Source organism: Panthera onca, chromosome A2 (genome assembly GCF_046562875.1).
Source record: "Panthera onca isolate mPanOnc1 chromosome A2, mPanOnc1 haplotype 2, whole genome shotgun sequence".
Lineage (NCBI taxonomy): Eukaryota > Metazoa > Chordata > Mammalia > Carnivora > Felidae > Panthera > Panthera onca.
In genome coordinates, this window is record NC_138340.1 from 167,342,138 (window position 1) to 167,367,990 (window position 25,853).

Genomic DNA, 25,853 nt, shown 5'->3' on the forward strand with positions numbered 1-25,853 from the left:
CCGAAATATTCTGGGCTTGAAAAGTTTTCCTTTAGATAGATTACCACAATGACGCCTCAGTAAAACATTCATAGCATACTGACTTTGAATAATGCGATTTCTTTTCTTTTTTTTTTTAAGATGTTTTTTAAGGAATCTCTACACCCAATGTGGGGCTCGAATCCACAGCCCTGAGATCAAGAGTCACACACTCCACCGACCGAGCCAGACAGGTGCCCCCAAATAACGCTATTTCTTAATGTCGTCTTCTGAAACCATTTACCAAGACAAACCAAAGTAACTTGGTGGATGTGATTATTATTAAAAGCTGGGAAACACACTCACCCCAAGTAACTGAATTTTAGCAGAGCTGATCAGTAGCCAACAACTAGGTAACAGGAGCAATTATTTGTTTGCATCCATCTTGGATCAAGATAATAAAAATATTAACTGCATTAAAAAAAAAAAGTGAAGGGGAAGAAAAAGTTTTCCTGGACCCTCTTGGGTCCTCGGCTAGATCTAAAAATTAAACTGACAAAGACTGCTTAATAGGAGAAAAGCACACAAATATATTTAGCACAGGTTTTGCGCGACACAGGAGCCTCCACAAGAAACAAAGAGCCAAAGAAACAGACCTGATTATTTTCCGCTACATCCGATGAAGCACAGGAGTTGTGGGAAACACAACAGGTTAAGGAGCGTGAGGAAGTGTGTATCCTGGGGGACTCAGCAAGGCCTGTTAGGACTCTCTGAGATCAGGAGGCTCCTTTTCTCTGGTTGAAGGGAGGGCAACTCTCACAAGAGGGTCTAAGGACCTGTTTCAGGGGAGAAGCGCAAACCTCAAATTCCTTCCGCTTAAAATATTCAATACTCCAATGTGCCATACGCGAGTCTTGAGCCCTATCAAATGCTTGCTTTCTGCTTTCTGCGGAGTGGAGGTACATGTCTAACTTATCTAAAATGGGGTGACAATTTAAAAATTTTATTTTTTGTTCTCATGGGAGTGTTACAGGATAAAGTTCTCCATAAGCCCCAATAATCAGGATTAATTTTTTTTTTTAAATTTTTTAACGTTTATTTATTTTTGAGACACAGAGAGACAGAGCATGAACGGGGAAGGGTCAGAGAGAGAGAGAGAGGGAGACACAGAATCCAAAACAGGCTCCAGGCTCCGAGCTGTCAACACAAAGCCCGACGCGGGGCTTGAACTCACGAACCGCGAGATCATGACCTGAGCCGAAGTCGGGCGCTTAACCGACTGAGCCACCCAGGCGCCCCCAGGATTAACATTAAATGCATAAGCCCAAATCATGACCTAATTCTGCCCAGAGAAAAAAGACCTAAGATCAAAGATTATTACACTAACAGATTTTCCATGAGTTTTGTTGAAAAATGGCAAGGTTCTCAGGCCTACATGTAGAAACACACACACACACACACACACACACACACACACACACACACACCGGGGTTTATCAAGGAAACAGCTGGTACACAGTATTAAAAGAAGGCCTAATAAACAATGAAGCCTGTAAGGGGCGGGGGGGGGGGGGGGGGGGGTTGGGTGGGGGAGGCAGGCTGGCTAGACCAGCTTCGCAGGGTTGAGGTGGGCAAGTCAGGGGCCACAGACACCTGTGCCCAGGGGGGCCAGACCCCTCTTTCTGTTCCACCCTCCTCAAACACATGGTTCCATCCTTGAGGGCACTTTGCAGATGAGTTCACATTTGTACTTTCTGAACCCAGCCTAATTCTTTGTTACACAATGTCTCTGGGATTTTTAAATACTTGAAATTGTTGCAAACAATTAAACAGTGGCGAAAATTGAATTCCCTTATACTCTTCACCAGCTTCCCCTCATGTTAACATGCCATGGTAAAATTATCGGAACCACAAATGAACAATGATACAAAAGTATTAGCTAATCTACAGATTTTATTCGAATTTTGTCAACAGTCTCCAGGATGTTTTGTAAATAAGAATTTTCATTTCTTTGCTGGGGTGCCTGGGTGGCTCAGTCGGTTAAGTGTAGTACTTCAGCTCAGGTCATGATCTCGCGATTTGTGAGTTCAAGCCCTGCATTGGGCTCTGTGCTGATGGCTCAGGGCCCGGAGCCTGCTTTGGATTCTGTGTCTCCCTCTCTTTCTCCCCCGTCCCTCCTCATGCTTCGTCTCTCTCTCAAAAATAAGCATAAAATTTTTTTTTAAATAATAAAAAAAATTTTCTTTGCCAGCGTGAATGCTAATCTGTCTAAAGGAATACATCTTCCAAATTATAATTCAAGTGTGTATGGTAAAGTCATCATATTAACTGGACATTTCCAGACAGAATGAGTCACTAACAAGGACTCTGGAAGAGTAAATACAAGTATTAATAGTTCAAAACACAAGATTAGTGTTTGGTACGTTAATAGAGGAGAATATTCTTCAGAATCAGTTTATGAGATACATTAATTAGAGGTTCAGGATATAAAACTTAGAAATAGAACTCGATGTTTATGGACAGTTAGTTCATGAAAACGGCGCTGAAATCACATTACTGTTTAACATACGGCTCTGTCATACCGGCCTGTCCTTTGGGGAAACAATAAAACTAGTCAAGGATGGGACAGAACTGCATTGAGGTGCTCCCATCCGCTGAATGCGGCGTCTGAATCCAAGAGGGTCGCCATCTGCGTAGAAGCCATGGAGGGTGGGCGGCCAGGCAGCTGTGCACTCGGTGGGCATCCAAACTCTTTCAACTGTCTTCGTGGGCAAGTGGGCAAGTCACAATCCGAAGCGGCTCTTGGAGTCCCAGCTGTCCCATCCTGTCCCATCCATGGCGCCACAGAGGAAAGGAAGGGTGGAGGTGGGGCAGTGCCAGGCTTCTTCCGAGTCACCTTCCTGGAGGTCCTACACAACAGTCTGCGCAAGCTCCCTGGTCAGATCCGCGGCACGTGGCGGGCACAGCGCCACCCTGAAAAAAACCGGAGCTGGGTCGCCTGGCATGAACGGTTGCTGTGTGGCCAGTGACGTCTCTGCACAACCATGATCTGATTCCCTTCGGCAAGACAAATCCAGATAAGAGGTTGATGAATTATGGGGGGAAAAAAAAAAAAAAAAAAAAACCAGACACAGAAGCAGTTAGGTGTGGGGTAACGAAAATGATCCGGGGTTCCATGGTGGTGATGGCTGCCCCACTCTGTGCATATATCAACAAATCATATGCTTTAAGAGTGAGTTTTATGATATGTGAATTACATCTCAAAGTAGTTAGGGGCAAAAATTGGGAAATAACTTTAAAAGTCTCAGGGTAGCGAAGGCCTTAGTATGACACCAAAAAATTATGGGAAACTGCACATTTTGACTACTTCAAAATGTAAAGTTTCAATACCACAAAAACCCAATATTGGACAAGTTTAAAAAACAACCAGGAAAAATATACACATCAGAAAGATAAACATTTAATATCCATAATATAGTTTTTATAAAACAATAAAGATATTATGAAATACCAGAAGAAAAATGGGCTAAGTATATTTAATACTAATTCACAAAAGTAGAAATACAAACAGCTGATAAAATTTTTTTTAAATTCCCAGTAGTTATTAAAAATGCAAAGAAAAACAATTAAATGTTTGCCTCTCAGGTGGGCACTCCTGTAAAAGACCGGCAAAATCCAGTGTTAGCTAGAGAAACACATCTTCATGTGCTGTTGAGAGTATATTGATAGGATCTTTCTGGAAGTAGTCTGAAAATGTGCATTCCCTTTGATCCAAGACTTTAATACCTAGGAACTGGGTGAATTTGTAACTTAGAGTAAGAAATATGTATTTGGGCTTCCTCCCCATTCCTGGCACAGAGATAAAGCCTGTGGAATTTCCTAAAGCGATAAGAAGATAAAGGCGTCTTTTGATATGCGTAAGGAGCCCTTTGGACCACACCTGAGCTTCCCTGAACAAGCTGTCTTTGGGAAAGCTCCTACAGCAGGCCAGTGGGAACTACCACCTTCAGTCCCACCCTTCCGACCTGTGGGGAGCAGGAAGGCCTGGAGCCTGAGGATCGCTAGTGGCCAATCCTTTCCTCAATCATGTCTGTGTAATGAAGCTTCCATTTAAAACACCCTAACTGAAGGGGTTCAGAGAGCTTCTGGCCGGGCAGCACCCGGAGGTGCGGGGCGGCTGGTGCACCTGCAGGGGGCAGGGAAGCTCTGCCCCCACCCCGACCCCTGGCCCGTGCGTCTCCTCCGTCCGGTGTTCCTGAGCTGGACCCTCTGTCACTAGCAGGTAATCTGGCAAGCGCACCGTTCCCCAGACTTCCGTGAGCCGCTCTAGCAAATCGCTGAGCCAGAGAGAGGTGGGAACCTCTGACCGGTAGCTGGGTGGTCGAAGCACAGGGGACAGCCCAGACCTGGCACTGACGACTGAGGCGGTGGTGGGAGCCAATCTTGGACTGAGCCCTTTACCTGTGGGGTCTGCACTAACTCCACGGACGTGGCGTCAGAAGGAAATCAAATTGCGTGACACAGACACGGTATCCACAGAGAACTGGGAGAAGAGGCTGGTGCGGGAAAACCCCCACACGTGTGGTGGCCAAAAGTGAAGTACTGAGAGTGCAAAAAAAGAGAAGCTTTTCATCACAACTGTCTAAAGCGAGAATAGAGCAATGTGCTGAGACATATGTAAAAAGCTACCTGTAAGTACGTATAGCCATTCGATAGGATACAACAGCTACAGCTACTCAATAGGACAGAAGGGCTCTGGCCACTCCAAGTCACAGCGTGTCCCGGGTTCGCAGGGGCCACTGTTGGCAAGCAGAGTATCTTCTAAGAAGAGCTGTTCAAGAGAGAAGACGTTAAGACCTTCACCCAGGAGTTTCAGTGACTGATCAAACCTTCTTCCTCAGCTCCGTATTTAAATCTCTACCTCCTCACATTCAGACACTGACGATCTTTCTGGTCCTCCGAAAGCATCCACATCAGGTGCTGCCGCCCTACTTCTCATCACCCATGCTTGGGAACTTAACTTCTCCAGTATGTTTAGGAGAACAGAACGCCAAAATCGCACCTAAGAAGAAGTGGGCTTCATCTGAATTTCCGAGTTGATCACACTTGAACTTGAAGACACTTTTACCGAACTGAATTACGCAGAGCTGGAAGTTAACTAACTTCTCTTCCAAAGTAGCTCCCAGATCTCTTCCTCCAAAACAAAGGGATCAATCACCTAGTTTTGAAATTTTATAGCCCACTTTTTAGAGCTTTAGCAACTGCTACTGATTTTAATTACATGTTTTGCAACAAGTAATCTGCACGTACGATACTTCGGCTTCAGGGGTGTTTGCAGTGATGAATTTTACCTAAAGAATATTCAAAAGCCAAAATGTTTTTGTATTCATTCGTCTTTCAACTAGATCCTGAAGCCGTATTTTTCAAACTAAAGTTTACGACCCATTGGCATTAGTGGTCTGTGTCTAGTATCCTAAAAAATAAAACAGAAAATGCCAGCGTGCATCACATACTAAAAGTAGGTACTATTTCCTTAAATTGTCGTTCACATGTATACAAGCGTGTGAGGGTTACAATGAAGAGTGTATTTCTTCCTTTCGTCAAAGAGCTGGAAAGCCACTGCTGTGAAGGCTTCTGTCTGCCAGTGAATTCACCAGTTGACAATTGCCATTCACTCTTCCAAGAACTGTGGATTAGGCTGCCCAGACCACAACTGGGTGTAGCTCAGTCCTTTTATGGAAAAGATTAGAAAAATCAAATAAGTAACTCAAAAAATTCGATGACACCCGTGATTTCAATTGTTGATGGTACATTTTAGCTGTAACTGGTTGCAAGAAATTGCTCTACCAAGAACTCCACAAAAAAAGAGAGAAAACGTTCACTTCTTCCTCAATTCAACATCCCACCAGTCATTACCGCCTTTTAGAAAACTGAAATGGAAGCATCCTACACATACGCTTAAGTTTCAGCCACGATGGCATTTAAGATTTAAAACTCAAACACGCATTTGAATGCTTATAAAACAAAGTATGAAATCACCTTTTGTAAAACTTTAATTTCTAAGACGTTAAAAAGTCACACTAGAAGTGTCTCATAGAAACAAACAGAACCAACAGATAATTTGTAAACAGAACACTCTAGTAAACAAAAATGATTTACCAGTGCATCTACACATTATCTTTAACCCATACCAGTCTTTAGTATAAAAGTCAGTGAGTGCTGTACATAGACTCAGATTTAAAAAAAAATTTTTTTTAAGAACTTTGTCTTTATACATTAGATACTGTGCTAACAACAAAGAAAGCCACGTAGGGTTCTCAAAGCCCACGTTGTAGGCAGGTTACGGGGTGAAGGAGGAATAGGGCGGTGCTCTGTGCCCCAGCAAAGTGAGGCAGACGTCGAGGCCCCGAAGATCAGGCGTGTACAGCGTGAGCCACTAACGCATCCAAGAGTCAAAACCAGGCAGAAGGTTTCATTCTCATCCACTAATCAACCAACCTCTTAGTATGGCACCGAAGGAGCTAGCATGTGTGTGTACGTGTGGGCACACGTGTAATTTTCACATAGTCTCACTTCGACAGCAGGTCTGTTTTTGCACAGAATATATATAAGGCTAAGTAAATACTGAATCTAAGAAATACTTGGAAACATCAGTAAAAATTACAAATGTCATAATCTATAAGATGTATCGTTTTAAAATTACTTAAGTACTGCAGAAGCAATTAAAGATAAGAACTGGCCAAGTCTCCTCACGCAACTTTGTAACTACCGTGCCTAATGCCCTTTGCAGGTGGATCCTAAGGTGAGACTAAGCGGAGCATCTGACAGGGCGACCGTGGACATCCTCCCACCCGGCAAGAACGAAATGGCGGCCCCGGGCCTATCCTCCTTCTCCAGCTCCACGAGCGCGACAAAGGCAAGGCCCGCAGGGCGCCTGTCCTGACCAGAGCCCAAGTGCTCAGCCTCTGTGTGCCACGGCCCGTTACTGTCGCAGCCTCTCACAGCCGGCCTCCAGAGCATCCAACAGGAGCACCTGCATTTACAAAGTCTGTCCCCCAAGAGGAAGTCCCTCTGGAGGGATGCACTGTTTGGAGTGGCTGCAATCACGCGGCGAACAGGGGATATATCAACCTGCATTTGTTCCCGCAAAAGGGGTCTGAGGCCCCAGGCTCAAAACCGTCCCCCCACGTGAGGTGTGTCCTTGGTCCCAGAGCCATGACGATGCATCCAGTAGCAGCTGTAGGAATTTAAGCTACATTTCACCGCTTACTAATGCAAACCTGGCCTAAGTTTTCCGAGGGAAAGAAACTTTCAAATGAACAAAGAATTGATACAGACATTGAAAAGTTTAATATTTGACTCAGAAATTCTCAGACATCTTACAAATACCCAGGAACTTCCTATGGCTGTTAAGTTACAAGTGATGTTCTTTTATTGAAAGAACTTTCTTTTCTCTTCTTTCCTTGACCAGGTCTGTTCAAAATATGGATTGCAAGCAAGTTTCAGCAAAAATCAAAGCTTGCAATTAATGTTTAAATAGGTGTAATTATCAGTGAAATTAGGAAATAGCCATCTTCTGTTCATTTGCTCCAGGTCTCAAGCTGAGAGATTCCCAATGCTACACTGGTGGTATTTACGGAGTGTTGTTTAGAATCACAAAATGGTCTTTTATTTTACAACGAAGCTGCATTTTAACAAGCAGAGAAGCTCAGAAGGAAATGCAGAGGTATAAATGAAGGTATACTCAATGGAACTGAGGAATATACAGATTAATTTTTCTTATTATTTTGGCTCTAAATGGAAATTTTTTATGTCAAATATATACAGCCGGATTTTCATAAATTTCTCCAAAAAACAACTTGAGAAAACTGTTCTTTCACTTTTGTCTGAACACAGACAATCTATTGCCATACACATAGTGCATGTGAACGTAAGTGTTTACGGAAACTGCGTAACTATGAATTGTGTGCAAAGGGGCTCGTGTCACGTGTCTGCATGCACAATTTTCAGTACCCTATCCTGGTGCCTGGTAACACAGAGTACAATTTTATAGTTTTATTCAGTGGACTTAAAAGTCAAGAAGCCATCCCAAGAATTATTTACAATTCAGTAACTGAATGATTATCTGATCACGATACATCGTGGAGCTATTCTTACATCATGAATGCTGATACTGTGCATCTGGGTGGTAACCTGGTAACTTTTATAAATCTGAGGTTTAAATCGGCATATACGAAAGGAACCAAAGCCTGAAGAGTGTGGTGACAGCAGGGTTTCTACCATAGATGATTTGTAGTTTCATAATGGGACACGGGAGAACAAGGAACGGAGAGATATCTGAAGAAATGCTTTAAAAAACCGAGTGTACACATAGCCTATAAGGCAAAATCTAAGTTACAAGTGTATTCAACACCGGCAACTATGTTATGAGAGGTAATACTGAGTCGCATACACGTGACACGTCGCGGAGAACGGTGGCTACGTACTACTTCCGGCCGAGCGGACCACACCAAGCGGTGGCAGGCCTTCGCTTGTGTTCTCCCACGGGTCGGGTTTTAAAAGAATTTCGCCTTTCTCCCCGGACTCAAAGTCCGATCGCTGTCACCCTGAAACAAAAGCCGGAACTATGCTTTTGTCCTTTTCCCTAAGGAGGGGAGGAATCCCATCTGCAAGCGCTGCCATTCCCATGCGCCCCCGCAACGGTGGCAGCTGTAAGCCTGCGCGTCTGCGGGGCCTTCACTTCGCAGCCAAGCACCAAGGATGCCTTTCTCGCGGCCTCCTCCGTCTTGAACAAAGTATATAATGGGATTTAACCGAATTCTTAGAAGGCCCCGGAGTTGGCCTTAAAACATGCTCGTCTGGGTGACTGTACCAACCGAGGCCAGCACCCGCGTCCACAGAAGAACGTGCCGCCCCGAGGAGCCGGTCTGGCCGGCGAGTAGGGGGTCCGCACGGAGTTAAACGGACACGTGGCCCGCGGCGGCCGAGTTTTAGGAGACTGTGAAAGCGGTGGCGCCGCCAGGCCCGGGCGCTCACCGGGAGGCACCGCCGGGGCGAGTCATTTCTGACCGACGACGGGGCGGTCGGGAGCCGGGGGCTCCCGGGTCAGTGGCAGAGCGCTGCGCGTTCTCACAGTGCTTTGTGATGCCCGTTTGCAGACGGCTTTGACGTTTCCGAATCCCTTGACGTGTCTGATAAGTGAAGCTTATGAAGCCCTGCAGGAAAATTAAGAAAAGGGTGAGAAAGGACGTACTGTTGCGCGGCTGCGCAGACGGCCAACAAGGCAGAGTGTCCGGTGTCACTGAGGAAGCTGGGAGGCGCTGGCCAGGCCCCTTAAGGACGAGAGACCTCTTCTCCCCACTGGGGGCGCCCGGGGGCCTAAGCGCTAGACAGCTGTGTCTCAGGAAGCCACGCCTTCTCCACCATTCTGCGCAGCTCTGGGGCCCGTGCAGGCTTCCGCTTTCTTCAGTTCACTCCCTCCCCCCCCCCCCACCCCGCTCCCGTGCCCCTCCCGCCCCCCCCCCCCCCCCCCGCACCGATCCCAGGAGCACGCTCTCTCACGCCTCCTCCCGCAAGCTCATCCAGACCCAGTGTGCTTCCCGGGGGACCTAACCGGACACCAATATGATGGCGTTCTTGTTTTAAAATACACACATACAAGTATACACACAAGAAAACACATGGAAAGACATACCAAAATATTAAGCATGTCATGAAAAGAAAAGCAATGGAAAACATGATCAAAAAGAAAAAGACAAGAAATGGCAAAATAATAAACTGAACATAAATAATATTCCAATATTCAAAGATAGTTCACAGAATAAGAAAGTATCACTATCTCCTAAAGTTACGTTAGTTTCCTTCTGTATCATACATCAGTCACTCACATAATGCACCTGACATATACAACTGTGCCCTCCCAGGGATAAAAACTAGAAGATAGTTCATGTGGCACCAAAGCTCTCAGCACTTACTAATAAAGTGAAACACAAAGATATTCAAGAATATATAACCAGTCCATCTATGGAAAAGATTTTGAGGAAACATTTTTATGAGGCTCAGACCTTTGCTGACACCTCAAAAACATACTTGGATGAGGTTTTTTTCCCCTAAGATTCCAGATAGCTATCTACCTGGCAGTTAAGCAATTTTACATCCCTCTTAAATCACCACAGCACTCTGAATTTTAAAGTTTCTATCACCTGCATATGTTCATAAAAGAAAAGCTAAAATTGAGTCTGTGTATGATGGATGAATGGGAAGGAAAAAAGAAATCAATCTAACATAAAAAAGAGTTCTGATCCCAGGAATGGCCAAACCATTGAGTGACAACAGGAACCCACAGCTGCCGGGGAAGCGTGTTTCAACACGGCCTGCTAGAGAAGGAAGTAGGCGGACAGAGAACCAGCGGGGTAATCATGCTGGAAGCAAAAGGGAATCCCCTTTTAGGACACATTTCCAGTTGTTACTTCTAAAACCTGGGGGCAGCACAAGCTACGCATCTTAAAAAAAAAACAAAACGACAACGTCTCTCTGTGCGGATACAGTCACCTCCACCGCCATCCAGTGTTTGTTTATATACCCAGAGTACAGCAGGTACTCTATGAGATAGACACTGTCATTGTCAATGGACATAGCACCAGAGGGAAAAAGCCTACAAAAAAAAGAGGGGAAAAAAGGAGACAGTTAAATTTTATAATCAAATTACAATTCCCAGTGAAATTAGACTGAAGATCTCAGATGAGTCACACGTTATTACATATACTTAATATGGAGGATCTTTTTCTAGGTATGATTCATGTCCTCCTTAGGCATTCCAAAGAGTAACAGAAAACATTTGGACAAAAAACCTTAAATCCATCTAGCGGTTTTACACAAGTCTTGATAATTCTATTGCCTATTATGGTCAAAGGGCCAACACAACATATATGACTTCACCTTAGGTTAAATGATACTTCCCTACATTAAAAAAAGTTTCTTTAGAAAGATGATATCCAGAATACTTAACTCAAAACTAAGTTTTCAGTAATTCATCTACAGCCATCTCATGTCAGTGACTAGTCAGTGGGAATCGACCTGACATTGTGGCTAACTAACCTCACTGATGCTACCACGGGCTTCAAAATGAAGTTCTCACTTGAGACATTTGGCGGGGAGAGCTATGGATTCCCACGTCACCTTACAGATTTTTACCTTGTCGGTATTATGAAACTTAGGCATGAAAATCCACAATTATCCGCTGCTTCTGCTGAAATGAGAGGTCACTTTCACTTCTAGGCCACTATTTCACCAACCATCCCCTCACAGGGTGAACTTAAAGTAAAATACATATGAGTAGATAATCTGAAATCTTTTTTCCTTCCCAAAGGTCATCCCTTCAACCACAGAGGTTGGAAGAATTTGGTTGGGTGAGAAGCTTCACGTTGCTCAGAAGGTGGAGGTTATCTGGACCTTAATCAGTACGGGGCGTATGGCAACCACTACAAGCCACAACAGAACACAGACTATAAACATTCAAATGATGTCAAGTTAGGTAAACGACCTAATGTTAGGAGTCCCTACAATAAATCGCTGCCTTTCCCTTCTTTTATTATAAAATTACACACTCCAAACCCAAGAGGGTGTATATAGCAAGACAGTTTATATTGCCCTGGTATTCCTAAAATATAAAGCCTGATGTATGTTTAGTACTAATGTTGAAGTAAGCATGGAAAACACATTTGGTAAGTTACATTTATTCCCTTTATACCTTAGCCAAACCTAAGAGTTTTTTAATACTGTCACAATACATGTGACTCATGGACGACATGATTCAGGAATGCCCTCTCCCATATTAATGACAAGAACACTAATATTTTTATCCTGACTTGTTTGGCTTATGGAAGAGAATTATGGATCAGCTTGATATTGTAAACTCCAAGCCTCAAAAGAGATCTGCAACTAAAAAACAGTAAGAGGTGTCGTTACCAAAAGAGAAGTTTAGCCCATTATTACCCTCGCCTCACCACAACCACCATCGTCTTAACGATAAAAGAGCTCATTTTATTGAGCCCTTCTGATGTGCCAGGACTATGCTCAGGCCCTTACAAGAAATATTTCAGTTAATATCCACAACAAGAGAAGAAGGTATTATCACCATTTTATAGATAAGGAAGCCGAGGCTTAATGAAATAATTTTACACAAGAGCACAACCAATAAGGAGTGGGTCAGAAATGTGACCTCTAAGGTGTTATACATCAGGAAAAATGAAGAGATGAAGACTTAAAATCAATTCATATGGCAAAATTAAAAATTAGTAGAAAGCGAGAAAAATACCCATAAACCTCAGGATTACCTAGGGCCTTGAAAAGTTCTTCTCGTACAGCAGAGGTGAATTTTCTGACCAGACACAATGTTGTCACAATAGCAAAAAGCAAATTGTAGGATAATACAATATAGAAATTTCCCAGCCAATTAAACCTTCCAAAGTCTCCAAGTAGATCAAATCTAGTGATTCCTGTTAAAAATAAATAAAATAGCCCTTAATAAAATCAGGTACAATATATTTAAATACGTTACAAAATAAAGTACAAAACAGATCAAATTCCATGGACTTTCTCATTTCTGTTAGTAGGTGTCCTAGTTGAAGTATGTAATTGTTATCCTGGGGAACAACCTCAACCGGCTCTAACCCACTCTGTCCGGGTGTCACGGTCTCTCGGAAGCGGCGGGAGCTGGAGCGAACACCCCTGACACTCGGCACGCTTACACTGACAAGACATCCACTGGGCCGCAGCTCACGGGGAGAAAGCACAGCGCGCTCAACTGAGTCTGGAAACAAGAGTCGTGGAGCCGTGGCGGACGAGACACCTGACAAACTTCACGCTTCGCACCTCCCCACTGCTCGGTCCCCCTCTCCATGCGGGTCCCAGGTCGAACGTCACCTCCTTAGAGAGGCAACTGTCCCCTCTACATAAAACAGCCGGACCCCTCCATGGCCGGCTATCCCAATTACGTCTCTTTGTAACACAACACTACTCGAAATAATTTCTTTTCCTTTCTGGTGTCTTTACTGCCTACTTTCCCCACTGGAATGTAAGTTCTATTGAGAACAAGGACTTTGTTTTTTTCACTCCTATGTTCCCAATGCCCAGAGCCATGCTTGCCCATACTTAATAATTACTACATAAATGAATAAACTAATAGGGTAATTCTTTTCTAGGGTAAATTAATAGGGTAGTTCTAATAAACTAAGAGGGGAGGCAGGGGAATATTATTAATCTGAACTGGATGCTCCAGGTTTGTGGAGTACAATAACACACCTAGAAATGCAGGATAGTTATATACATTGAAGCTATTTAAATTCACCTAAACTGATTTTTAAAAGCAAGTCTTGGGGCACGCGGGTGGCTTAGTTGGTTAAGCATCAGACTTCAGCTCGGGTCATGATCTCGCGGTCCGTGAGTTCGAGCTCCGCATCAGGCTCTGTGCTGGCAGCTCAGAGCCTGGAGCCTGCTTCGGATTCTGTGTCTCCCCCTCTCTCTGCCCCTCCCCTGCTCATGCTCTGTCTCTCTTGCTCTCGAAAATAAATAAAACATTAAAAAAATTTAAAAATTAAAAAATAAATAAAAACAAATCTTAAATAAAAAAAAAAAGTCATCCTATTCAGTGATAATGTACCCTAGGCCACATACTTATTAGAAAGAATGTGTGAATGCCAGGAAGTTTTCTGACCACTGGTAAATAAATAAGTAAACAACATGCAAGTAGTCAAGTGACAGATGATGGGACTGGTGACAGTCTTCAAGGAAGAAACTGAAGAGCCACTTGGGGCCTATCATGTAAAATTTTAACCATAGAGGGCTGTATAAACAAGATCATATTACCTTTCTTTTACGGGTGGCCTAAGGATTTCAGGAGTAACCAAACTCCATTTCATTTTATCAGCTGACTGTTGAACTCAGCTCTCACCCCCACCAAAGCAACCCCATCACCTATTACAGGGACGGCTCTACAAAAGCAGGGCAGAGAGAAAACAGAAAAACCTTCATATCCAAAGTATCACAAAAATAGGACGTTTCAAAAAGTATTTCTTTAACAGCCACGCTTACACAGGGCCAATGTATTTGAATTTGAGAGACAATAATCTATCATGATATTTTAGAGAGAAGATTAATGAAAACATACGATAAAATATCATTTTAAAGAAGGTGAAGGGACAGGGCACCTGGGTGGCTCAGTCAGTTAAGCATCCGACTTCAGCTCAGGTCATGATCTCACAGTTTGTGAGTTCGAGCCCCGCACCGGGCTCTGTGCTGACAGCTAGGAACCTGGAGCCTACTTCAGATTCTGTGTCTCCCCCTCTCTCTACCCCTCCCCCGCTCACACTCTGTGTTTCTCTCTCAATAATAAATGTTAAAAAAAAAAATGGTGAAGGGACCCAGACCCCAGCAGAGGACACAGCACAGACCACACATCAGGAGTCACAGCAACAATCACGGCTGCTGCTTCTCAGATAAAAAACTTTACTGTGTTAAGAGGAATACATATCTAATTATACATTTTATTTTTCACACTAAGTACCATTTAATTTAACCCAGGAAGTTATCTGTAGACAGGATACAGTCCTTCCAAAACACACTTCAGCGATTTCAGCCCAGGCTTCCCAGATAATTAGTTTATTTGATGTGTAGGACCAAACTCCTTTGAGAATCTGGTCAGAGCCATAGATCATTCCACAAGAAAAACACAGAGATGCACACAGACACGAAATCTCGCATATGATGAAATGATTGACGGAGAAAGTGACCGATCATAGAATAAAACCCTGTGCAGATTCTCCAGAAGAGTCTTACCTGGTTTCAGAACATTTTACTCATATACCACCATTCACAAAGAAAAAATCAGAACATATATACCCAAGATATGCTATCTAATGATTTTAAAACTATATATGTACTACTCACTGACTTTCACATTACACACAAAGAACAGGTGTTAAAAATAATAGCAGTAAAGATAAATACGAGTTCTCACGTTTTCTTCATAGCCCAGTGACTTACTTCGTGAACCTATGGGGACGGACCACTTTGGACAGCATGGGGACACGCTAACCAGTAAGTCCGCCACCACCCTGGACCTGGCCTATGCACCACGGGGGGGACAGCAGTGCCACACAGAGTACAGGGGCAGTGGAAGGTATGTGACATACAGCTTCTCGGCGGATTCAACGTGGCACCCTGAGAGTCAGGGCCAAGACTTCATATGAAATCCCAGACAGAGAGCGATCTCCTTATGACATGTTTGGTCCCAGGGACATCTCAGGTCGACCTCACAGACATACAGGAGCCCGTTGCTACAGTGCAACAAAGCACTAGACAAAATATTAGGTTATAGGGGCTAGTTCTGAAGACACTGCCGTTTCAAATTTAATCTTTTAAATATCTAACTAACATGGTCCGACTAAAAGATCACTCTGGACAACACATGCAGCTCTTTAGTCCTGAAAACCCCGTATAAGACTGAACCTTAAACAATAACCCCTAAACCAACATCTGAGAGGCTATGTCACAGCAATTATTAAATTGTAAAATGTACTTTTTTATTAAAAGTGCCAACACTTAGGAAAAAGTAACAATACTTAAAATTTTAACTTTAACATTTATTGTAAAAATGTATAATACTTCAAAATCTCCATTTCTGGAGAAAGATATAAAAGCATACGTATTAAGGCAGCTGCTTTGGATTCTTTGTCTCCCTCTCTCTCTGCCCCTCCCCTGCTCACACACACACTCTCTCTCTCTCTCTCTCTCTCAAAAATAAACATTAAAAACTCTTTTTAAAAAAGGGTATTAAGGCAGCAAAATTTTAAGATAATACTAACAAAAAAATCAATTATCAAATGTTATTAACTCTGCTACTCAAATACTGAAATGCTCATTCCCATTCAAAAGTTATTTCTTTAAAAGATACGTAAAATATACACCAGCTAAAGGCCTCCTTAGTTAAGCATGGCTAAGCATAAAGCCATCTTATCGGTGAATAAAATGATCTTCATGACAAACCACGTGTCGGTTCCGCCCGCTAAGATACAGTTAAAAACATTTTATGCATAATTCCTTGAATAATGGAACTTATACCTTCATAAGAACCTCATTTCAGGGAAGACCCGGTTACTCCACCTGCAACACGAATCATGAGAACCCACCTTCGTTAGCCCACCTGAGTTGACTCTGATTTCTAGCAAGCACACCCTGGTTCCTCACTAGCATGAAGACGTGGAAAGCCTGACACGCTTAAGGGATCATTAAAGCAACTTTATCATTAAACCACGTGTGCTGGCATCCCACACAAATGGCCGACATGATATCCATGGCTTTAATGTAAGACTGCCAAAAGGAACACACACATCTTGTCATAAAAAAATAAATTTAGAAGTTAAGTGTTCTCTGACAAAACACTGGGATCAACACGTTTCTCCCTCTGGACTCTTACAACGGTTAGATTATTATCTTGACGAGGTTTTCAAATTCCCTTCTCTAAACCACACTGTTGGAATAAACTTATACCTAAGGCAGGCATCAAATAATAAATATGACCTAAAGGGTACAAAATAATAAAATATACAATCCTTTTTAAGCATCATTCATTTCAGGGTTAATGTATATAGGCCCATTGCCAACTGTTTTATTTATTCAAAAACAAAGTCATTCTAAAATTGAAGAGAAGGTCCACTTCTGGGGTGGAACACAGAGGATCCTATTAAAGCAAAGACTTCAACTTTTGACTGTTCTTACTTTGCAAGTAGATTTTCACTAAATTACATCAACTAGGAATACTGACTTCAGGTTTGGGCCAAGATGGGATAAAAGAGACCAGATTTTCCCTTCATACCTGAATTAACCAAAAAAACCTGGACAAGACATACAAAACCTTCATTTTCAAGACCCTGGACATTAAGCAATAAAGGGCAATAACGCTGACAGACAAGCAACAGGCGAGCCGGGCCCTACCTCTGCCACAGCTCCGGCCTGAAGAGGCCTTCCGGGCTGCAGCACAGAGAGTAACAGGGACAGGGTCCAGCCATCTTGCTAAGTTGAGGAGGTGCAGTTGGAGGCTGGGGACCGCAGGGTAGACAGAGAGTTGCACGGGGTGGGAACCCAGATGTGTAGAAGAGGCTCTAGAGTATTCAGCAGGGAACGGGCCCACTCATGCTCATGGGTGAACAACTGAACCAGGAATGACCCAGATGATAGAATGAGGAGCAAGGACAATTAACTAATCAGAACTGTATACCTTGTATTTCAGAAGATGGAAGAGTGGACTTGTTCAACAGAGACACGGAAGATACAAAACAGACCCAAACGGACCTTCTACAGAGGAATATTACCATGTGACACATGGAAAACGCACTGGATGGGATTAGTGGCAGATCCGACACACCAGTAGAAAATACTCAAACGAAATACAGAAAGCAAACCAAGACAAAAAATGAACACAGCACGAGGGAACTATGAATTAATTTCAAATGAATGATATGCTTGTGGTAAGAGTTCCTTACGGAGAGGAAAGAGAACAGGAAGGAAAAAGCATCTGAAGAAATAATGGCTGAACACCTTCCAAATTTGATGAGAACTATATACTTACAAATCAAAGAAGTTCAATAAACTCAGTGAACAAAAATCTGAAGAAAACTACACCACAGCACATCATAATTAAACTTCTTAAAATCAGTGATAAAGAAGACAAATCTTAAACATGGTCATATGGAAGAAAAGAGATCAAATTATCTTTTGTTACACAAATTAAAAAAAACAAAGATAATGATCACAGAAGATTTATCAAATACTACAGAAATGAGAAAAGAGTCATATAACATCTTTAAAATACTGAAGGAAAAAGTTAATCTGAAATTCCATATCCAGTGAAAACTTTAAAAAAAAATAAGGCAAAATAAAGACATTTCATGTATACAAAAAGTGGAAAGAACCCATCACTGGCAGACCGGCATTACGTGGGATGTTGAAAAAAGTCCTCCAGACAGACAGAAGGAAAATGTATGAGAAGGAAATCTAGATCTACAGAAAGCAACGAAAAACAACAGAAATGATTACTATGCAGGTAAATATAAAAGACTTGTTAGTTTTAAATCTCTTTGAAAGATCACTGTTCAGAGCAAAATTGGAAACACTGTATTATAGGGTTTTTAACGTGTACAAATACAATTTATGATAATGAGCACGAAAACAGCCAGGGGAGAAATGGAAATACACCGTGAGAAGGCTCTTACATTAAGGGCTATGATACCACAAGAAGGTGGACTGTGACATTAAAAATGTATACTATGAACCAGAGAGCAACTATCCAAATACTACAACAAACAGTTATAGCAAACAGGTCAACAAAGGAGATAAAGTAGAATCAGTTTTTTTAATGCAACATATTGAGAAAAAATGAAGATAAAGAAGAAAAAGGGAACAAAGAAGAGAGGAGAAGAAACAGAAAATAAAGAACAAGATCGTAGATTTAAACATATCAGTAATTGCACTCAAAGTAAACGGTCTAAACATCCAAATTCAAAAATGAAGATTAACAGACTATATAAAAAAGCAAGATCCAACTCTAAATTATTTTTTTAAACTTTTTTCTTTTTTTAATGTTTATTTTATTTTTTTATTTTTGAGAGAAATAAAGCACACGCATGTGAGTGGGGGAAGGGATAGAGAGAAAGGGGAGAGAGAGAGAGAGAGAGAGAGAGAGAGAGAGAGAGAGAGAGAATCCCAAGCAGGCTCCACGCTGTCGAGTGCAGAGCCCTACGTGGGGCTTGATCCTACAAACCATTAGATCATGACCTGAGCCAAAGTCAAGAGTCAGACACTTAACTGACTGAGCCACCCGGGTGCCCCTCTACATTATCTTTAAGAAACCAACTATTTAAATACAAAGACACATGGGCACTTGGGTGTCTCAACTGGTTAAGTGTCTGACTCTTGATGTCGGCTCAGGTCGTGATCTCATGGTGGTGAGAGATCAAGCCCCACATCAGGCTCTGTGCTGAGCGTGGAGCCCACTTGGGATTCTGTCTCTCCCTCTCTCTCTGCACTTCCCTCCCTCCCTCCCTCCCTCCTTCCCTCTCTCCCTCTCCCTCTCAAACATTTTTAAAAGATAATTAATAAATATAAATAAACATAAAGTCACAAACAGGTTAAAAGTATAAGAATGGAGGGGCGCCTGGGTGGCTCAGTCGGTTAAGCGTCCGACTTCAGCTCAGGTCACGATCTCACAGTGCGTGAGTTCGAGCCCCACGTCAGGTGATGTGCTGACAGCTCGGAGCATGGAGCCTGCTTCGGATTCTGTGTCGCCCCCTCTCTCTGCCCCTCCCCTGCTCATGCTCTCTCTCTGTCTCAAAAATAAATAAAAACATCAAAAAAAATTGTTTTTAAGTATAAGAATGGAAAAAAGTATACTATGTAATTTTAATCAAAAAAATAAAAGCTGACATGGTTATATTAATGTCACACAAAGTAGATTTCATAGCTAAAAAGATTACCAGGAATGAAGAATGTCATCTTCATTAGCCTAATTATAAAGGGGTCAATTCATCAAGAGAATGTAACAGTCCTAAATATTTATGCATCTAATAATACCAGAACTTCAAAAATACATGAAGCAAAAAAAAAGAAATGTAGGAAGAAATAAATAAATCTGCAATTGTGGTAGATTTCAAACCCCTTCTCTCAATAACTGATAAAACAGATAGTTAGAAAATCAGTAAGGATACAAAGAACTTGAGCAACATTATCAACTAAACTGACCTCATATTTATAGAACACTCTACCCATGAATAGCAGAATACACCTTGTTTTTAAGTACACATAGAAGATACATGAGGACAGACCATGTTCTGGGCCATAAAGCAAGTCTCAATAAATTCAAAATGATTCAAGTCATACAAAACATATTTCCTCACCATAATGAAATTAAATTCGAAATCACTAACAGACAAATATCTCTGGAAAATCCTCAAATATTTGGAAACTAAATAACAGACTTCTAAACAATCCATGGTCCAAGAAGAAATAACAAGGGAAGTCAGAAAGTATACTGAACTGAATGAAAATGGCAACACTTTAGATGAAAATTCAAGGAGGTGCAGCCAAAGCAATACTTAGAAACTCATAGTGTTCAGAGGCAATGCTAGAAAATAAAGAAGATCTCAAATCAGGGAACACAGCTTCAATTTTAAGAAAGCAGAAAAATAAGACAAAAATAAACCCCCAAATAAGCAGAAGAAAATAAACAATAAAGAGTGAATCAATGAAAGGAAAAGAGAAAAAGAACAGAGAAAAATAAATGAAACCGAAAACTGGTCCTTTGAGAAGGTCCATAAAAATCAATAAACCTCCAGCAATACTGTTAAAGAAAAAAAGACAGAAAACACAAATTACCAACATCAGCTATGAGATAGGTAATTATCACTGCTGTGCATGGATACCTCTATCTATATTAAAGGGATAATAAAGGAACCTTATGCCAAAAAAAAAACTTGACAACATAGATGAAATAAATTCCTCAAAAGACATCAACAAAGCTCACTCAAGAAGAAATAAATAAGCAGAGTAGTCCTCTACCAATAATATAAATTTAATGTGCTGTTAAAACCTCTCCACAAAGTAAATTCCAGGCCCAGATGGCTCCACTGATTAACTATTTCAAACGCTGAAGGAAAAAACCCAATTCTATAAAAACTCATCGTCTCTGTCCATTACAGCCGCTCTAACAGAATAGCACACACCGGGCGGCTTATAAACAACACACATCTATTTCTCACAGTCTGTGGCTAGAAGTCCAAGATGTCCGGTGAGGGTCCACTTCCTGTTTTACAGACAGCTATCTTTCATTATAACCTCCCATGACGGGAAGGGCAAGGGAGCTCTCGGGGCCCCTTTCATAAGGGCCCTAATCCCACTCATGGGGGCAGAGCTTCACGACCTATCACCTCCCACAGGCCCCTTCCTCCTAATACGATCACACTGGGGATTAAGCTTCAACGTATGAATTTTCAGGGAGACACAAACATTTAGTGTATAGCATTCATCCAGCAATTTGAAGAGGAGGAAATACCTGTGGATAGTTTCAGTGAAGATAGCATTACCCACATAAGCAAAACCTGAAAAAAGATATCAACAACAACAACGAAAAGAGAACTATACATCTATGCACTCGTACAGATGCAAAAACCCTAAGCAAAATTTTATCAAATTGAACCCAACAGTAAAAAAAAAAAAAAAGTTAAAAAAAAAAAGGATAATACGTCATGACCAAGTGAGGCTTATCCCAGGAATGCAAGATTGGTTTAACACTCAAGACTCACCCAGGGTGATTTAGCACACTAACCAGAGTCTAAAAGAGAAAGCCACAGGATTATGTCAGTAGATGCAGAAAAAGCATTTAACAAAACCCAGTAAACATTCCCGATAAAACTCCAGCAAAGTAGAAAAGAAGGGAACCTCCTCAACCTGGTGAAAGGCATCCACCAAAATAAACAAGCTAAAAAACACTACAGTTCTTATCAGTTAACAGTAAAGGACAGAATGCTTTCTTCCCATGGTGGCAACAAGCCAAGAATGTCTGCTCTCACTACTTCTATTCAACATTGTACTGGAAGCTCCAGATAATGCAACAGATGAGAAAAATAAATTAAAGCACCCATGCTGGAAAGGAAGAAGTAACACTATCTTTATTCACAAATCATTAATCATAATTATGATTAATCATCAACGAAAACCAACAAAATGTACAAACCAGATACTATTACTAATAAGTGAGTTTAGCAAGGTTGCAGAATAAAAGACCAATATACACAAATACACCAGCAATGAACTGTTAGAAATTAAGTTTTTAAAGTAATACCATTACAATAGCATCAGATGTCCTAGACCTAAACAAAAACGCAAACACGGCCGAGACAAATTAAAGAACTAAGTAAGTATACAGTGTTCAGGGACTGAAAGATTCAGTGTTGTAAAGATGTTAATCCTCTCCAGTTTGTTCTACAGACTCAACACAATCCAAAATCCTCGCAGACATTTGTGTGGAAAATGGCAAGCTAGTTTAAAAAGTCACAGGGGAATGCAAAGGACTTAGAATAACTAAAACCACTCTCAAAAAGAACAGACTTGGGCTTGGGGATGGGGGTGCGGGGGGAGAACAGACTTCACTGCCTGATCTTAAGTCTTACAATCGAAATCCACAGCAATCCAGACAGTGCAGTATTGAACTAGGGACAAATAGAGACATCAAGGGAACAAAATAGAGTCCAGAAATAAACCCACACCCACACATACACAGACAATGGATTTTCCATAAAGTTTCCCAGGCCATTCAGAGGAAACATGAATAGACTTTTCAAGCAGTGGCGCTAGAATAACTGGCTACCCATATGCAAAAAAAAATAAATTTCAATTCATCCCTCATCCAATACACAGAAATTAACTCAAAATGAGTCATGGATCTAAGTACAAAACCTAAAGATATAAAACATCTAGAAGAAAACATAGGAGATAATAATCTCTGTGATTTGGGGTTAGAGAAAGATTCAGTAGATATAACACCAAAAGTACAGTCCGAAAAGAAAAACTGGTACATTTGACTTCACCAAAATTAAGGATATTGTCCTTTGAAAGATATTGTTAAAACAATACAAAATAAGCCAGCAATTGGGAAAAATCTTTGCAAATCACCTATCTCGATAAGGAACTTTTATCCAGAAGAGGTAAACAGCATCCAACACTCAAGAATGAGGAAACAACCCCCATTTTTTTAAATGAGCCAAAGATCCGAAGAGATACTTCACCAAAGGAAATACACAGAGGGCAAATGAGCACCCTGGTCATCTGGGAAACGCAAGCTAAATCCATAAAGACATATCACCACACACCTGTTAGAATGCCAAACATTAGCTCATGGACTATACCAGGGCAGGCTCCCCACACGCTCGTGCTGAGAACGCAAAATGGGTAAGGACTCTGGAACAGTTTGGCAGTTTCTTAAAAAGTGAAGCGTACACGAGGCATTCCCTTTCCAGTTATTACTCAAGAGACAGGACAGCGTGTGCCCACACAGAGACTTGCACGTGAAAGCTCAGAGCGACTTGACTTATAACAGCCGAAAGCTGTAAACAACTCTAACGTCCTCTGGTGGGTGACAGGATAAACAAATCGTGGTCTACACGTAAAATGAAACACTACTCAACAATAACAAATGAACTGCTGGGGTGCCTGGGTGGCTCAGTCGGTTGAACGGCCCACTTCGGCTCAGCTCATGATCTAGTGGTTCAAGCCCTGCATCTGGCTCTGTGCTGACGGCTCAGAGCCTGGAACCTGCCTCGGGTTCTGTGTCTCCCTCCCTCTCTGCCCCTCCTCTGCTCATGCTCGCTCTCTCTCTCTCTCTTTCAAAAATAAAAAATTAAACAATTAAACAAAAATGAACTGTGACACACGCAACAACCTGGGTAAATCTTAAAATAAATACGCTGAGTGAAAAAAGCCAGACAAAAAACCAGTACGCATTGTATGATTTCATTTACATACACTTCCAGGAGACGTGAACTAATTTATAGTTACAACAAGCAGGTCAGTGGTTGCCTGGGGATACGGGGGGAGGGAGGGGGGGGTTGGTACAGCGGGACAGGTGTGTGGCAGGGACCATGTAGGGCCAAAAGGAAACGTTCTGGGGTGACAGATATGTTCACTATTTTGATTGTGGTGATGGTTTCACACATGTACAAGTAAGTCAAAACTTGTGGGGAAGAAAAAAACCCTTGTCAGTTCTACGCTTTACATATGTACAGTTTATTGTATGTCAATTATACTCAGTAAAGCTGTTAAAATACATCGATCAGGCTGCAGAATATAAACCCCATATCGTACATGCATCTCTCAGTTTATGGCTCTGGCAACGAGATTTAATTAGAAATTCTGTACTTCTAAGTGTTTGCTGTTGTGTTCCAAGTTAAATGTTTATAGTATTTTCCAGTCACTCTCATATTCTTGCGCTGTACGGGTGTGTAGGCGTTACAATGTAAGAATGTAAGATATTTATTCCCTTTATGGAATTGACAGCCTTCCTAAGAAGTGCAGACTTTCACAACATACTTCATGTTCTCCTACCTCTTTCCAGCACAACTAAATGTCTTTGTACAGAGTAAAATGGGAAGCGAAAAGCATGGGTTCCCGCACGTGCATGAAAAGCTGTGTGCAAACAGATCATCCCTTTCTTCAAGGAGCTCACAGCTTTATGGAGGGAAGAGAAAAGTGAGCACTTAGATCACAGTGTGCTCGGTGACGGGGCAGACACGTGCAGAAGGAAGAAGGGGTGACGGGAGAGCACACAGGCTCAGGGAAGACTTTCTCTCCGGAGGTGCTGGCTAAGCCGAGTCTCGAAGGACGGGTTAGGTGAGCCGCGGAATGGGCGGTGCACACAATCGCTCGTGGCAGATGAAGTCACACGGTTCAAAGGCACGGAAAGTAGAGCAGAGTCCTCTGTGCTCAGCCAGGACACCCGAAGAACACCCCGATCACTAAAGGTGGTTCCGACGGGCGGGGCTCGGAGCGGCAGGAATCGACACTGGACACACGGGCAGGGGCTAGGTTGCAGGGACCTCCAGTGCCACCATAAGGAACCAGAACCTTACTCTAATGGCCAAAGTCTTCGAAGCACAAAGAATAGGGGAGTGACAGGATCACAGTGACATTGGAAGAGAAGGGGAGGAGTGCTAAACTGGCCACTGAAGCTGGAGTGGGCTGTGCCTGGAGAGGAGGGAGCAGGGAGGGTGTTCCCGGTCCGGTTCTGCCCATCCTACAGAGACCTCGGCTGCGACACTAGGGTAACAAACAGAGAACACTCAAAAGTTGACTCGCAATCATTAAAAATAAGTAGACCTCAAGTTCAATTAGATTTTACCACATCAGGGACACAGACGAGACAGCATGTATTTACTGTCCACTGTTCTACTGTGGGAGGGTGTTCAGTAAAATAATAGTCTACTGAGATGAAATCCACGTATCATAAAATTAATGGCCTCAAAGTAAACAGTGCACTGAGTACATCCACCATGTCGTGAATATCTATCTAGTTCCAAAACACTCTACTTCCGACACTCCACAGCAAACCCCAGACCCATCAGGCGGTTTCTCCCGATCAGCCCTCCCCCAAATCCCTAGCAACCACTAATTCACTTTCTCTCTCTGCGGTGGAGTTTCCTACTCAGGACAGTTCATGTAAACAGAATATTACAATACGTGGCCTTTTGTGCCTGGATTATTTCACTCAGCACAATGTTTTCAAGGTTCATCCATATGGTATCACTGTACCACTCCTTTTTCCTTTTTTTTGTTAAATTGTGGTAAAACACGCACAACACAGAATGTGCCATCTTAACCATTTTCAAGTGTACAGCTCAGCAGCGTCGAGTGCATTCATGCTGCTGCACAATGAACCTCCAGAACTTTCATCTGGCAAAACTGAAGCTGGACGCAGTAAAGAACAACTCTTCACCTCCCCCTCCCCACCAACCTGGCCCTGGCACCACCCCCGCTCCCGACTCTGTGATCGAGAGACTCTGTGATCCTGACTCTCGGATCGAGATCTGAGATCGCAAGAGTGATCACACAGTACTGGTTTTTGTTTCGTGACTGGCTTATCTCACGTGGACACCCTTCCTTCTTATGGCTGAACAGCATCCACCGTATGACGAACCACGATGTGTTTATGCACTGAACTGTCAATGAACTCTTGGGGTGCTTCTACCTTTTGGCTGGTTATTATTATAAGGGTCTTTTAAAATAATAAAACTAAGACACTTGGTCAAACAAGCTTGGAACATGGAAATAAAGACAACCAGGATGGAAGGAGG

General features: G+C 42.3%; 1 protein-coding gene across 8 annotated transcripts in view; it reads right to left on the minus strand.

Annotated features, from left to right (window-relative positions):
• Nucleotides 1-25,853, minus strand: part of LMBR1 (limb development membrane protein 1) — a 194,745-nt gene that overhangs the window by 36,108 nt on the left and 132,784 nt on the right. For 4 of the 8 annotated variants that reach the window (XM_078436993.2, XM_060633485.3, XM_060633484.3 and 1 more), the window contains 2 exons: nt 12,294-12,455; nt 7,286-9,173 (listed from right to left, as the gene is read on the minus strand). The exons of 1 other annotated variant lie outside the window; for it this stretch is intronic. In XM_078436993.2, coding sequence (XP_078293119.1) covers nt 9,088-9,173; nt 12,294-12,455 — 248 coding nt within the window. In that variant the 3' untranslated portion in view covers nt 7,286-9,087. Of the gene's footprint in view, nt 1-7,285; nt 9,174-12,293; nt 12,456-25,853 lie in introns of those variants that run through there. 3 more of the 8 variants (XR_013551882.2, XM_081795112.1, XM_078436999.2) reach the window with 1 other exon arrangement.